General features: G+C 36.4%; 1 protein-coding gene across 1 annotated transcript in view; it reads right to left on the reverse strand.

Annotated features, from left to right (window-relative positions):
• Window positions 1–2894: 2894 nt before the first annotated feature.
• The window catches only part of GPR174 (G protein-coupled receptor 174), a 45276-nt gene continuing 33145 nt past the window's right edge, over window positions 2895–15025 (reverse strand). The window contains exon 3 of the mRNA XM_061136264.1: window positions 2895–7565. Within this exon, the coding sequence (XP_060992247.1) occupies window positions 6017–7018 (1002 nt within the window). The 5' untranslated portion in view covers window positions 7019–7565 and the 3' untranslated portion in view covers window positions 2895–6016. The remainder of the gene's footprint in view (window positions 7566–15025) is intronic.

A 15025-nucleotide genomic window follows, 5' to 3' on the forward strand; every position in this document is an offset into this window, starting at 1 on the left:
GAGAATCTCTTGTGTGTACTTGAGAAGAATATGCATTCTGCTGTTGTTGGATGGAATATTGTGTAGATGTCTTTTAGGTTCATTTGGTATAATGTATGGTTTAAATTCAATGTTTCTTTCTTGGTTTTCTGTCTAGATGATTCATCCATTTTTGAAAGTGGATATTAAAGTTTCCTGGCTTCCCTGGTGGCTCGGTGGTAAAGAATCTGCCTGCCAATGCAGATTTGATCCCTGGGTTGGGAAGATTCCTCGGAGAAGAAAATGGCAACCCACTCCAGTATTTTTGCTTGGGAAATCCCATGGACAGAGGAGTCTGTTGGGCTACAGTCCATGGGGTCGCAAAATAGTTGGCCACGACTTAGGGACTAAATAACAACGAATTAAATCCCCTAATATTATTGCATTGTTGTCTATTTCTCTCTTCAAAGCTATTGGTGTTTACTTAAAATATTTAGGTACCTCGATGTTTGGTGTGCACATATTTATTATTATTACATCTTCTTGATGAATTCATTATTTTAATGAAGCATATCTTAACTTATCTGTCTCTTGTCCTTTCTTTACTTAAATTCATTTTTGTCTGATATAAGTATAGCTACCCCACTTTCTTTTGGTTTCCACTTTCATACCTTTTTTCATCTCTTCACTTCAAGTTTATGTGTATTCTTAAATCTGAAATGGGCCTCTTTCAGGCAGTATATAGTTGGGTCTTGTTTTTCTTTTTTAAATCCATCCAGTCCCTATGTGCCTTTTGATTGATAAGTTCAATCTATTTATATTTATACTAATTATTGTTAAGTAAGGACATATTTATAACATCTTATTAATAACTTTCTGACTATTTTGTATTTCCATTGTTTTGTTTTCTCACTGTCTCTACATACTTTCATAAATTGGTTAGTTTCCATGGTGGTATTCTTTGTTTCCGCTTTCTTTGTCTTTTGTAGATCTATTCTAGGTTGCTGAGTAGTCCGTTTTCAGTTAATAGAAACTTATATTTGGATGCCTATAAAAGCTCCACCCTTTTACTCTTCTTTTTCATATAATTGATGTTACAATTTACTTCTTTTTATGCCATGTATTTGCTTATAATACAACTTATTGTAGCTATAGTTATTTTTTCTACTCTCTTCCTTTTTTTTACTATAATTGAACAATTAATACAACATCCTAATATAGAGTTATGGTTTTCTGAATCTGACTTTCATCTTTACCAGTGTGTCATGTACTTTCATAGGTTTTCCCGCCACTGATTAGTGTCTTTTCATTTCAGCTTGAAGAATTTTCAACATTTCTTGCAAGGCATGTCTAGTGGTGGTGAACTCCCTCAGCAATTGACTGTCCAGGGAAACATTTATTTCTTCCTCTTATCTGAAAGATACCATTGCCAGATAAAGTTTTCTTGGTTGGTAATTTCTATCTTTCAATATTTTGGATATATCATTCCACTCACTCCTGACCTTAGAGTTTCTGCTGATACTCCAGTATCTTCTTTTTTGCAGGAACTTTAGAAGCAAAACTGAGAGGAAGATACTGGGGTGAGAGTGATAGGCCTAATTACAGCCCACCCCCGTGAAGGAGCAGTTGCTCTGATATTCCTTGAAGATATCCAAGAAGGCAAATTTAAGCCCTTAAATAAGGGCTATGCCTATAGATGAATAAGAAAATTTTCAGTAAGGAGTTAGATGAAGAGAACCTAGCCAACAAAAAGTAGAGGAAATATGGTCTTGGAAAAATCGAGTAAGTGGTTAAGAGTGAGGAAGTACTGCTGAAAAAATGGTCTGTGTTCAGGAAAGTTACAGCTCACCTCCCAGCCCTCAAACACACATCATATCCTTTAATTGTTGAGAAATAAATAAGCTGAAAGAGCCACACTTACTTGAGAATTCATCTTTTATTTTTTTCCCCTCAAAATATGGTACAGTGAAGGCAGTGGGATCACTCCTGAATTGGCTTCAGGAAGGCACATAGGAGGAATGCACTTTATTTGAGGACATTTAAAGTGTGGGCAAGTCCTATATTTAAATCCCATTATGTTCTTGAAGTCTACCAAAACATCAGAAATTTCTTCTTAGGAAATCCTTTACCACTTTCTAGGAAATTTTTTCTGCAGCAGTCAAAATGTGTAATTTGTAACAACTTTGTTATTTCAGAAGACACTTGGACCTCCTGAAAGCACTAGGAATATAGTGAGATGAGAGAGTTGCTAAAGTGGAAGAAAGATAACTAGGATGAGAGGAGAGCCAGAGACAATTTTCCTGACTTCACTTTTTGTTTTATTTCATTATGTTTATGGAAATATGTTTTGGTAAGAGCAGAAGGATACAGTGAATGATAGCTTTTCCTCTGCTAAACTATAAGGAAAATCAAAATATTGGGTCTTAAAAATTCTTAACACTAAATAGAAAACATTCCTTCTTTCCCCTCATCTCCTTTTCTTCCCAAAAGACTATCCTCTAACAGGTACAAGTATTTAAGTCATTAGAATAACTTGGTCAACAAGTGAGAATGGGGAATAATCTTAGCAGAGCGTTTTGGGAACGCTCTGTTAGATTAGATGAATTGCTCCTTCATGGGGGTGGGCTGTAATTAGGCCTATCACTCTCACCCCAGTATCTTCCTCTCAGTTTTGCTTCTGAAGTTCCTGCAAAAAAGAAGATACTGGAGTATCAGCAGTATTCTGTTTATGGGAAAAGTGGAGGGCACGTGTAAGGTAGGTTGGGGAAGTGGTTTTTCTTTCCATTTGAGAATAGCATGCAACACTCCAGAGAGAAAGGGAGAGTAGAGCCTCAGAGAACTTAATATCCATGTAGGTGAGAACACTGACAAAGATTCTCAATTACATCAGTCTGCTGAAAAACTGGCTATATATACGTGGAATTCTGGAGACAGAATTTTTTATGCAAATACAAAGATCATCTTTATTATGAAAATGTGTATTATAAATTATAAATATAAATACATTACAAAGGAACATTTTCACAGTGTATTGGGAATAAAAACAAAAAGATGACATAAAAATGAAGTTGCACAAGAGTTCCACTTATGCATCCTTTCAGACCAACATAGTTTGTTCTGTTGTCCATAGGGCAGATGGTTCCTTTTCATGGAATTGCAGGTTAATAGAATTGGTTGCTTAACCAAGTGACAATGAAAATGTATACATCATTTGGATATAATAATAATAGCAATAATAAGAATAATAATAACATGAAAATCACTCCAGTCAGTCCCAGCTGCCTTGGGAGAGGCTGTACTGGCCTTAGAATAGTATGCCTGGAACAAAGCTGGACCAGAAAAATTACTGAGGACTCTAGAGTCTACATGCCTGGCTGCCTCTAAACCTTACTCTGGCTTGTGAAAGTAGCCTGATAGTTGCCACTTAAAAGTAAAAAATAACTTGTATCTGTTTGCTTTGGCCTAAACTTAGTATAGGCCAGGTATTAGTATAATAAATACCCCATCATGGTAAGCAAAGTAGGTGTTTACTTACCATATGTAATCTGAAAGGCACTGTTGTTAAGACCCACTTTCTTCAAAATATTGTTCTTTCTAGTCTGTTTTGGTGTTTTTGATCACTCCATTGAAACAAAATATTTACACTTTGAGATAAAATTCATCCCTAAGGCCTAGAATTCAGATATTCCTAGGCAAAATTAATATTAATCTAACATTAGTCCTTAGTACCTTAGTGTGAATAGACTGATCAGTTACTGACTACAACAAGGAAATAGAAGGCAAAGCATATTCATGGGGAAACGGGGTTAATAAAGTAAATCACAACATTGAATACAAACTTAGATGGGCAAACCTAAAGAGAAGGGGTGGTTCTTAGCTAAGCAGCATAAGAATACTGGACACTTGTTCTCTCCGTACTTTTCTCAAATGATATAAATAATTTTCAAGGACTCCTGGACTGCTTCGTAAATGGGCTCTAACCTCAACATTTCCTCTAAGAACTTCAGTAATATCCTGGAAATACTTTTTCCTCTTTAAGATAACAGGTATGTTTAAAGTGAAATTAATACATTAATGAAATTAAATCAGAGGTCTCTCCCAAATGACCCTAAAAGTGTAGTTCATAATAATATAGAAACTAGTAAACATATATAGACAAGTTTCTCATTACAAGTACCCACAAAATTATTACTTCTGATCCCATTACAACACTAAATTATGGTCAAACCAAATCACTTTAAAGCAAATAGACTAGACATAGTTACAGTTACTCATTTTAAAACACAATTTAACATTCTTTCAGAGCTCATTTAGCACATCAAAATATGTACCTTACAATGAACAATTAGGAGATAGATACATACACTATTGCTAGCAGTACAAAGTCAGTCTTCTAACAGGATAATATTTTAATAACTAAGTACAAGCAAATCAACACTTTAGAGAAAACATTAGAAAATTTTCCATTCGTCTAAGATGTTAGAATTCACTTTTATTTCACTAATCCCCCCAAACATATCAATATCATAACTGTGTGTCTAAAATAACTCCTTTCCTGTAAATATGATGGAGCTCTTCTTTGATTTTCACATTCCTTCCAGGCCAAAATTATCTGTGTGTTATACACTGCACAGATTTTAATTAAAGCATGTTTTAAAAGTTAGAGCTGTTTGCCAAAATATTTTTCAGAGTATTCTAATACTTAAGACCTCAGGTTTAATTGCTACTCATATTCTGGGTCTGTTTCTTGTATACTAGTTCTAAACAGGTATTAGTAGGCAAGGCGTTTTAATAGGTGCCCAATGTCACCAAAGTTAATCTTCTGCACTTTTCTCAACAGGGCAAAAATTGACTTTCCTAGCTGCCTTGGAAGAGGCTGCACTGGCCTTAAAATAGTATGACTGGAGCAAAGCTGGACTAAAAAAATTACTGAGGACTCTAGAGTCTACATGCCTGTCTGCCTCTAGCCCTTACTCTGGCTTGTGAATGCAGCCTGATAGTTGCCACTTAAAAGTAAAAAATAACTTGTGTCTTTTTGCTCTGGCTTAAACTTAGTGCATTGCTTCTTGTATAGGCTCAGAAAGTGCAATAACCTCTCAGGTACCTCAGTGTCACTCTAGAAGCATAGTAGACACTTTCTTTATTTGAAAGATATATATATATATAAGAAAGAATAAGAATATATATATATATATATATATATATATATATATATATATATATATCTTCAGAGATGCTGTCTGGAAATAGTTTAAGAGAATCAGAACTGTGATTATCATGTATCTGCTTTTTCCTGGACCATTAATGACAATGTGGGTCACATTATATGAATTTTGACAAGCTACCTGTCCTGGATAGATTAAATATGTCAATATACAGTCATAGAGAGTATGTGAATTAGTTTCTTGTTTTTATTTTAAATATATCAGAGGCCTGAGTTCAGATTTTCATTCTGTTAATAGATGTGATAGATGATTTTTCATACTGATACTTAAATGAAGGAAATAGCTATTTGAGTCTTCAAACTCAGGAGTATAATCACATATAGGAGATAAAAAAGGTCCGTGCTTATAACACTGTTTCACAAAATAGTATATTGTCTATCTTACTTAATTAAAGACAACTAAAATATGATATTGGGATATAAACTGTGATTACTAGTATAAATAGACAACTACATTATTTGTAAATATAAAGAAATCCAGTGTCCATTGTAACAAAACCAAGTGCTTATAATAAGTTCAAGCTAATAGTCTCTCTGTGTCTTAGGTTCACAGATAAAACTGACTTCTGCTGAAAGCATGTGCATATAGTATGTCACTGAAATTTTAGAGCTTAAATCTTAAAGACTTGATGACAGATTACTACATGGATACCTCAACATCAATGATAGTGGAATATAATGCTCTAAATAGATTGTGTTATGATGACGTGAAATCTTCATATAGGTAAGATAGAGCATAACTGAAAAGCTTGGAGTGCTTGCTGTGATTACTTCCCAGTAGCTTGGAGTATTGCAAATATGTTCTAATATACTTCAGTCCACATCCATTTTTTTTTAACATAATTCAGTTGACAAGATAGATGTGGTATTGTTGCTCACAAGTGATTTTTCATGGAGTTTTATGTTATCATGCAAATCTTGTCTTGAAAGCCGTCTTCTGAACTCATCAGTGGTAAAATAGTATATGATTGGGTCAAGGCAGGAATTCAGACTGGCAAGACACAAGGCAACAGAATGAAATATTAGAATCACCCTTCTGGCTAGGCAGCTTTTAATTTCATTGGACTTGACCAGGAAATCTAAGGGAAAACTGAAGTGATAAGGTGCAAAGCAAATTAGGAAAACTCCTGCACAGGTTAGAATCATCTTCAAGGCTTTCTTTTTCTCTCCAAGGTCTTGTGCAACAGGATATTTATCTTGCAGTGATAAAACTGTCTTCCAGGTGCAAAACAGGACAATCAGAAGAGGAGTGATAAACCCAATCAACTCGCCAATGGTCATCATGACAACAGACTGAGCTAGATTGACATTTCTGGTAGGAAGATCCACAAAGCATTTGGTTCCGTGGCTAGGGGTGTCATCATTGCTTCTGAGGAGAGGAAATAGCAGACAGGCAAGGCAGATTATCAACCAGCCAGAAATGCTGATGTATAGGTCATACTTTTGTTTACAGTCATGGAAGCGAAAGGGGTACAGGAGAAACCAAAATCTTCGCACACTGATGCAGACCAAGAAGTAGATGCTTGCATACATGTTGACATACTTCAGGTAGAAACAAAACATGCAGAGGCCAGACCCGAATGGCCAGTCATGATTCAAATAGTAAAAGATCCTCAGGGGCAAGGAGAGGACTTGTAGTAAGTCAGCAATGGCCAGGTTTATCATGAATATCACAGCCCGTTTGGTTTCTTTCATATAGCCATAAAATACCCACAAGGCTAATATGTTCCCTATGAGACCTGGCACAAGAATAACAGTGTATGTCACAGCATAGATGAAGTATCGGAAGTCTGTATTGTCTCTACTGATCTCAGCACATGTGTCATTAGCAGTCATGTTTGTTTCTAGAGAAGCTGCCTTTGCTAAATGGTGGTTAAAAATCTAAATTTACAATCTACTACTGTTCTTTCTAAAAGATTGATCATCGGTGGGCTGGAGAAACTGAATATAGAATAACCTCCTTTTTATTGCATTGGTCAGAGCTTCTAGACATGATTTGGGGGCTTTTCAAAGAACTATCTGCATGTTTGCTTTGAATTTGTCTACATTAACTACATGGAAGTCTAATGTGCAAGCACAGATGACAAGCTGTTATAATTTCCCCTTCTTGTTACTCAGTTAGAAGGCCTTCTGAGACATCATGACAGTAGATCCTCTCCCATTTGGATCATGAATGTGCTATATAGAAGCTCTTCAAATTCCCATATGATGATAGTCATCTCTTTACTGGTGTTTGGCAGGTTGTTTTTCTCTTTCTTTTGGCTCACATAGAAGAAAGGTTTCCTCTAGTACTCAGTGTGACTAAAACTCTTCAGAGATGATTGACTTGGATGAGTCAGCTTCCTGGGACTTTCTCAGTTATATGTTGAAAACAAAGTCAGAACTGCAAATGAAAAAAAAAAAGTAAGCCAATTATTGTCTTGCAAAAATAAAAAATTTAAAAATATTTAATTAAAAATAATTTAATTTTTTAAATTTAATTAAAATAAAATTTAATTTAAAAAATCTTGTTTTTGCAAAAACAAAAAAAGCTTATGTGTAGAAAAATCCATTACCTTTAATGGAAAGTTCTGACATGAGTAAGGGTGATAGATACAAGTTCCATAAGGCACTTTAGAATCACAAGAGAGTATAGCTAGAAGGAATCTGAGAGGTAATCTAGCTCCTTACTACTCAAAATATGATCCATGAATCAGCATTGCTTAAGAGTTTATTAGAAATGCAGAAGAATCTCAAGTCCCACCTGGGACATGCTGCATAACAATCAGCAATTTAAGAAGAACCACACGCGATTCTTAGGCATGTTAACATTTGAGAGGCTCTGATGTAGACCACAGAAATGCTGGGCTGGAAGAAGCACAAGTTGGAATCAAGATTGCCGGGAGAAATATCAATAACCTCAGATATGCAGATGACACCACCCTTATGGCAGAAAGTGAAGAGGAACTAAAAAGCCTCTTGATGAAAGTGAAATAGGAGAGTGAAAAAGTTGGTTTAAAGCTTAACATTCAGAAAACTAAGATCATGGCATCTGGTTCCATCACCTCATGGCAAATAGATGGGGAGACAGTGGAAACAGTGGCTGACTTTATTTTTCTGGGCTCCAAAATCACTGCAGATGGTGATTGCAGCCATGAAATTAAAAGACGCTTACTCCTTGGAAGGAAAGTTATGACCAACCTAGATAGCATATTAAAAAGTAAAGACATCACTTTGCCAACTAAGGTCCATCTGGTCAAGGCTATGGTTTTTCCAGTGGTCATGTATGGATGTGAGAGTTAGACTGTGAAGAAAGCTGAGTGCCGAAAAATTGATGCTTTTGAACTGTGGTGTTGGAGAAAACTCTTGAGAGTCCCTTGGACTGCAAGGAGATCCAACCAGTCCATCCTAAAGGAGATCAGTCCTGGGTGTTTATTGGAATGACTGATGCTGAAGCTGAAACTCCAGTACTTTGGCCACCTCATGCGAAGAGTTGACTCATTGGAAAAGACCCTGATGCTGGGAGGGATTGGGGGCAGGAGGAGAAGGGGACAACAGAGGATGAGATGACTGGATGGCATCACCAACTCGATGGGCATGAGTTTGAGTAAACTCCGGGAGTTGGTGACGGACAGGGAGGTCTGGCATGCTGTGATTCACGGGGTTGCAAAGAGTGGGACACGACTGAGCGACTGAACTGAACTTATGTAGACCACAAATATCACTGATTGTCAGACACACCTGGGGAAGTTTAAATATATATATATAGCGCTTTCCTTAGACTTCCCGGTGTCTCCCCCAGAAATTCTGAGTCAGTATTTAAGGCTTGGAATTTGTATTTTTAAAAGGTCTCTATATTATTAAGACATAGCCAACCCAGCAATTGTCCTTGAACCATCATTTAGGGGCCACTGATTTGGTTCAAATATTTCCCACATATTTAAAATAAGTGGGCAACTAGCCTCTCTTTAAATACTTCCATTAACACATGTTATTAAGACACATTTCAATTATGCAAGACAACACCAGTACAAAGATTCAAAATTTACAGAAAGTTGACTCAGTTAAGTCCACGACCTTTGTTCTAAAGCAAATTTTAGCTTATGGGCCTGAATAGTTACCTCAAGGATGCTGAAATACAGGAGGACGTAACTGAGTTTAAAGATAGGAGGGAAGAACAAAAATGAAATAGGAATTATAAAACATCTTGCTTTGGATTATCAAATCCATGTGGCTTGAAGTAGGCTTGATTCATCCCCTGAAGGAATTATTATTATTATTTTGCCTCAATTGCCTGGTAAGTAGAACAGCACATTTTGTTCAAGATATGGTATGTACTTTAATTAAACATCCTGATGAATGATATGAACTAGGCATTCAGATTGATGAGGTTAAATACTTCAGATTTCTCATATAAGGAAATAGAGAGGTGGTGTCATAAAACACAGAGAAGCACGACTGTAAGAATAAAAATTGATGCTAAAAGAGTGGTTAAAATTAGATTGTTTATCCCCCAAACTGAAATATATCTTCAAAATATTTTCACAGGTAGTGACTTTGATTATGTGGCAGGCAAAATTAGGTGGAAGACAAAAAAATCACAAACCCTGGTTTTTCAACCTCCTTTTAACTATTTATGTATAAAAGTCATATGTACATGTATGCTTAATCGTGTCCAACTCTGCAACCCTATGGATTGTATCCCATCAGGCCCCTCTGTCCATGGGATTCTCCAGACAATAATACTGGAGTGGGTTGCCATGCCCTTCTCCAGGGGATCTTCCCAAGAGAGAAGTTGAACTTGCATCCCCTGTGTCAAATGCATTGAAGGTGGGTTCTTTACTCACTGAGCCACTGGAGAAGCCCATACATAGAAATCATCACCTGCTAATGTCAATGATTAGAAATCAGAAGTTAAAAAATATATATCCAGTAACCTCTAATGAACATCCACCTTTCCTATCACAGTCAATGGCTTTTAAATCTACATATCAATCCTGAGCAGTAGCTCTCTTCCCAAATATATAACACCTCTTCTTTTGGACATTTTGTCATCATCTCAGAATTCAACTTATGAAAGTGAAGCAATATTTTTATTTATTTAAAATAGGTCTTATTTATACAAAATCCATTTCCTTCAAGGATGTGTACAACTGCACTATTTTAGTGAATGTTTTAGTTTCCGAGATTGACTAAAGAGCAGTCTAATGATACTTACCATCTTAAAATGTTGACAGATTTTTGCTCTTGAAGCTCTTATTTCTGGGAATTGATCCTGGATGAGGACATAAAGATAGGTCCTATTACAGGACCTATAGGTGCTATTATAGACTGTTGTATAATGTCTGCAATAAACATTATATATGTGCTAAAATAAAATGAAATATGGTATATCTTGTGAGATCATGTTGTGTCTTTGATAAAAAATCTCCTAATGTATTTTCATCTCACTCAGAGAAAAAATAAAAGTTCTTACAACAAACAGCCTATGTCACCTATACAATCTGGCCTCTGGTTACTCTTCTGACCTCACCTTCTATGATTCTCCCCTTTGAACTCTGCTCCAGCAACTTTAACATTCTTGCTGTGAGGTGAACAGACCCATAATAGTTTCATCTCAAAGCATTTGAGTTGGCAGTTTCCTGTGCCTGAAATGCTTTAACTTAGTATGTATGTGCTTTACTTCCTTACCTCCTTCAGATCTTTACCCAAGTGGAAACTTTTCATGAGGCTTTCTATTCTTATCTTCCTATTTAAAACTGCAGCTCACCTCTAACACTTCCTATCTCCCTTTAGTATTTATTTTACCCATTTCCAGTCATAACTAACATACTCTTTGATTATTACTTATTTTGTTTTCATATATTTTCCCTACTAGAATGCGAAGTCCAAGAGAACAAGGATTCTTGTATATTTTGTTTACTTGCCTTAAAACAGCACCAAGCTCTGTGGAAAACAAGTGAGTGCTCAGTAATTGTTCAATGAAATACTTTCAGTAAATAAAATCATTTGACTATAAACATCAATGTATCTTATACAAAAATCATCATCCCTCGAAACTTCAAACCAGTTTTTACTCCTGACTTCTTCATTGCTGTTAAGCTCATCTGTGTTTTCCCAGGTTGCCTCAAAGTCTTAGAGGCATTGACTCATTGTTATTTATTTTCCACTTCCAAACTGGTTCCTAAAGCGAAGATAGTATACTATGGGGGAAATAACATATGTTTAGGAGTCAGAATTACCTGAGTTTAAATTCTTGCTCTTTTAATTAACAGCTGTGCAACTTTGGGTGTATCATTAAACTTCTCCAATTCTTTAATTTCCTGTTAATCATAGTACCTAACTTAGAGAGTCAATGTGAGAATTGAGCCACCATATATAATTTATTTAGCATAGTGTATAGTACATAAGTGCTTAATAACCAACATTCTTAATTATTACTACTTTCTGCAACTGCATTATTTTTCATAATCATATTATTCTTTAAATTGTATTGTTTTTACTTTAATTCAGGGGCTTATTACTTAATTTATCTATGTCTTCCTTTATCTTTTTCCTTTAAATGAGATCTGTAAAAATCACTAATGGCTTCCTTTTGCGCAACAAATTACAAAATACATAGTCTGGCAATCAATGGCTTCCTTAAATAGAGTGCCATCAACATTTAAAATTTTGTCTTCCAGTGTTCTCATGTGCCAAGAACTCCAGCCAAACTGAGCCTCATACCATTCAAATTGACCTTTTCTTCCTCAACAAATAGCTTTTGCTCATTCTGTTGCCTCAGCTTGGAATATCTTTTTGTTTGTTTGTTTTGCATAGCAGTCCTACTTATTTATGAAGACCTCTCTCAAATTTTCAGTTCTTCATGGAAACTTTAGTGTTTAACTCAACAATGTTGTCCTAACTCCTTTTAAAATCCCCATTTATACTTCAATTAAAGCACGTACTTCTGCTTTTTGGTTAGTAACTCATTTTATTTATGCCTCTGCTCCCCTTTTCACCCCACTCTACCACAAGGCCAGAAAATTCTTGAAGTCTGGGGTTTAGTCTTATGTACTTCTATATCCTCTGGAACACTTAGAACTATGTCTTGAATGTATAGGGTTCATCCAATATTTATTAAGCAAATAGTTATTCAGCATTTATCATTTGCCAGGCAATGTGCTTGCTACTTTCACTTTTGAAAATCTTCAAAGTCAAATAGCTTACAATATTTTCAGGAAACCTGTCCAGCAACTGTATCTAAGAACTGACTACAATTCAGTAAGCAAATACTTTTAGAAAGATCTGGTTAATTCTTCTAGAGAGAATGTTTCATCAGAATTTTTATTTTAGAAAGAAGTGTTCTGTATACATACCATATCTAGTCATGTTCCCAACTTCCCTTATCTCTGGCATCTATGACTCCCCAATAGGCCAGATACATGAAGGGAGGAAATATCTTGGTGTGGACAGACAAAGCAGTTATCTATAGTTATTATTTTACTGGAAAGTTTCACTCAGCCAAGTCTAAATATTTCTTTTGACATCTTAAGCACAGTTCCTCTTCAGCAGATTGTGCATCTTGTTCCTCTGCTCCAAGTAGTGCACTTTTAATTACTTGGAGAAAGAGGAAATGTCATCACTCAATTTCACGTCACCAGTGATAATGCCCAGTCATGCTGCTTTTTGTCAGATATCCTAGTTCACAATCACTTCTCATCCTAGAGACCAGGGGACTGCAGAAGATGTTGAAATCTATACTGATAATTAAAACTTAATTTAGCCACTATCCACTTTCTTGTTTCTACCATTTATTAAAAAAATTAGTTTTTTATTACACAGCTCTCATGCCTTAGGGTCTTGCTCTTATCCACATGATTTATAGGTGTCTATGTTTAGTCTTTCCTTTTGTCTTAAGCAAAATTTCTCAAAATATGGTCCCTAGGCAAACATGGCATATATAACTTTCTATTTAAAATACAAGTAACCATTTTACAAAGTTCAATTCTACACATTACATTTAAAATATTTTCAGTTTTATAGAAGTGATGAGAAGATCACAAGCTGTTATGGTGGGGAAACTGTACGCATTTCCTGTTCTCAGTGCTGACAGGGCTATGGGGATTTTCTTCAGCTCTTTTGAATGTTCACTTTGTGTCTCAGACCAGACATGAGCATTTGGGCAAGAAGGTTTTTTTTTTTTTTTTTTAAGTGAAGTTATAAGCTTCCAAGCTTCCATAAAATAAACTAAGGTCCAAGATAATCAAGTCTTTCTGGCCCCCCCTTTTTTTGCAGCTCTTTCTTGCAATTTTATGCTTGAGAGTGTATCCAAACAAAACATCCAATGCTTCACATGATTAATAGTCTGTGAAAGTGGAGGAGTAAACAAATCTTATGAGTTCTAGTAAAAAAGGCAAGCATGAAGTGGAAAATTAAACCAGTCTCCAGGACCTCACTCCAGGGTTGGCCTTGCTTTGAAATGTAGGTAACTACCTACTGTGATGTAAATTCATGAATTTTCAAAACTCCTTCCTTTAAGAAAGATTAAAGAAAAAGTCCTTTCCCACTTGTTGGCTGGAGTCCAAACTCCTTTTTTTTTTAAGAATAAGCCTTTTGCCTTATAAAGAGAGTTTTGGCTTGGGATATCAGCCTCCCACCTTTAAAGATAAGAGTCCTGTAATTTAAAACCTAGTAACTTTTCTTAAGGAATGTCACTACCTTATACAAACTCAGAATTTCTGGATCATGTAGACCTCAGAACTTTTGCATCCTTTGCCTTTCTGCTCACTGTATCTGATGTTTCTAGTCTTGGTACTTAGTAATTTCCACTTTCCACCATTACTTGTGTTTTACTTGTAATTTGGAGCCATTTCTCCACACTATATTATTCAAAGTGCATAGCATTTTGTTTATTAAAAGAAAAGCAAATGTGGAAGCTTCTCAGAAGACACTGGAGTCTTCAGAAACTTCATAGAGGATCCTGATGGAAAATTATTTAGAATTAAATTTTAAATACTAAAGTGCAAATGGCAAAAAGGAATTAGTTACCCCATTAGTAAAAAGCCATAAAAAGTACTCATAGAGACTTCAGTAACTACTCTGAAAAATTAACAGGGAACATTTGATATCTCAAGAACAAGGCAATTAATCTGACAAAGGGCAATCTTAATTTTGAATTTTAAATGGCAGATAATGTATACTGTCCAAGAAGTGACCACATACAAGGAATTGTTAGGGGAAGCACACTGATTGAAACCGCCCACCCTGGTCAGGTACCATAGTAACCATTTGCATGAGTTGTTTTATGGCAGGAGATCCTGATATGGAATACGGAACTAATAGGCCACCACCAGCCGGAAGAGTTCGGGAAAGATCGAGAGGAGACACTACCTGTCCGTCCACTTCCCAGAATCCCTCTTGCTAGCATCCATCTTGGCTGAGCGATGCGTGCGCCACCAGGAAAGACTCTGAATTAGAATGATTGGCCAAAGACCACCCGGAAACTAATCCCATCACCATAAAACCCAAGACTGCGAGCCACGCGGCAGAGCAGTTCTCCTGGGTTCCCTTACCCTACTGCTCTCCACCCGGGTGCCCTTTCCCAATAAAATCTCTTGCTTTGTCAGCACGTGTCTCCTCGGACAATTCTTTTCCGAGTGTTAGACAAGAGCCCAACTTTGGGCCCTGGAAGGGGGTCCCCCTTCCTACAACAACTGGCGACCACGAAGGGACATCTTCTTCGCTGAGACTGACATCCTGACCACTCGGGGTTCTCAGGGGCCAGCTTGCCTGCCAATGGACCAGACCCAGCGGCCGCAACTGAGACCCTTTTGTCCCTGGTCTCCTCCTGACGCGGACAACTGGCCAGAGTGCCCCGACCGG

Source organism: Dama dama, chromosome X (assembly GCF_033118175.1).
Source record: "Dama dama isolate Ldn47 chromosome X, ASM3311817v1, whole genome shotgun sequence".
NCBI classification, from domain to species: domain Eukaryota; kingdom Metazoa; phylum Chordata; class Mammalia; order Artiodactyla; family Cervidae; genus Dama; species Dama dama.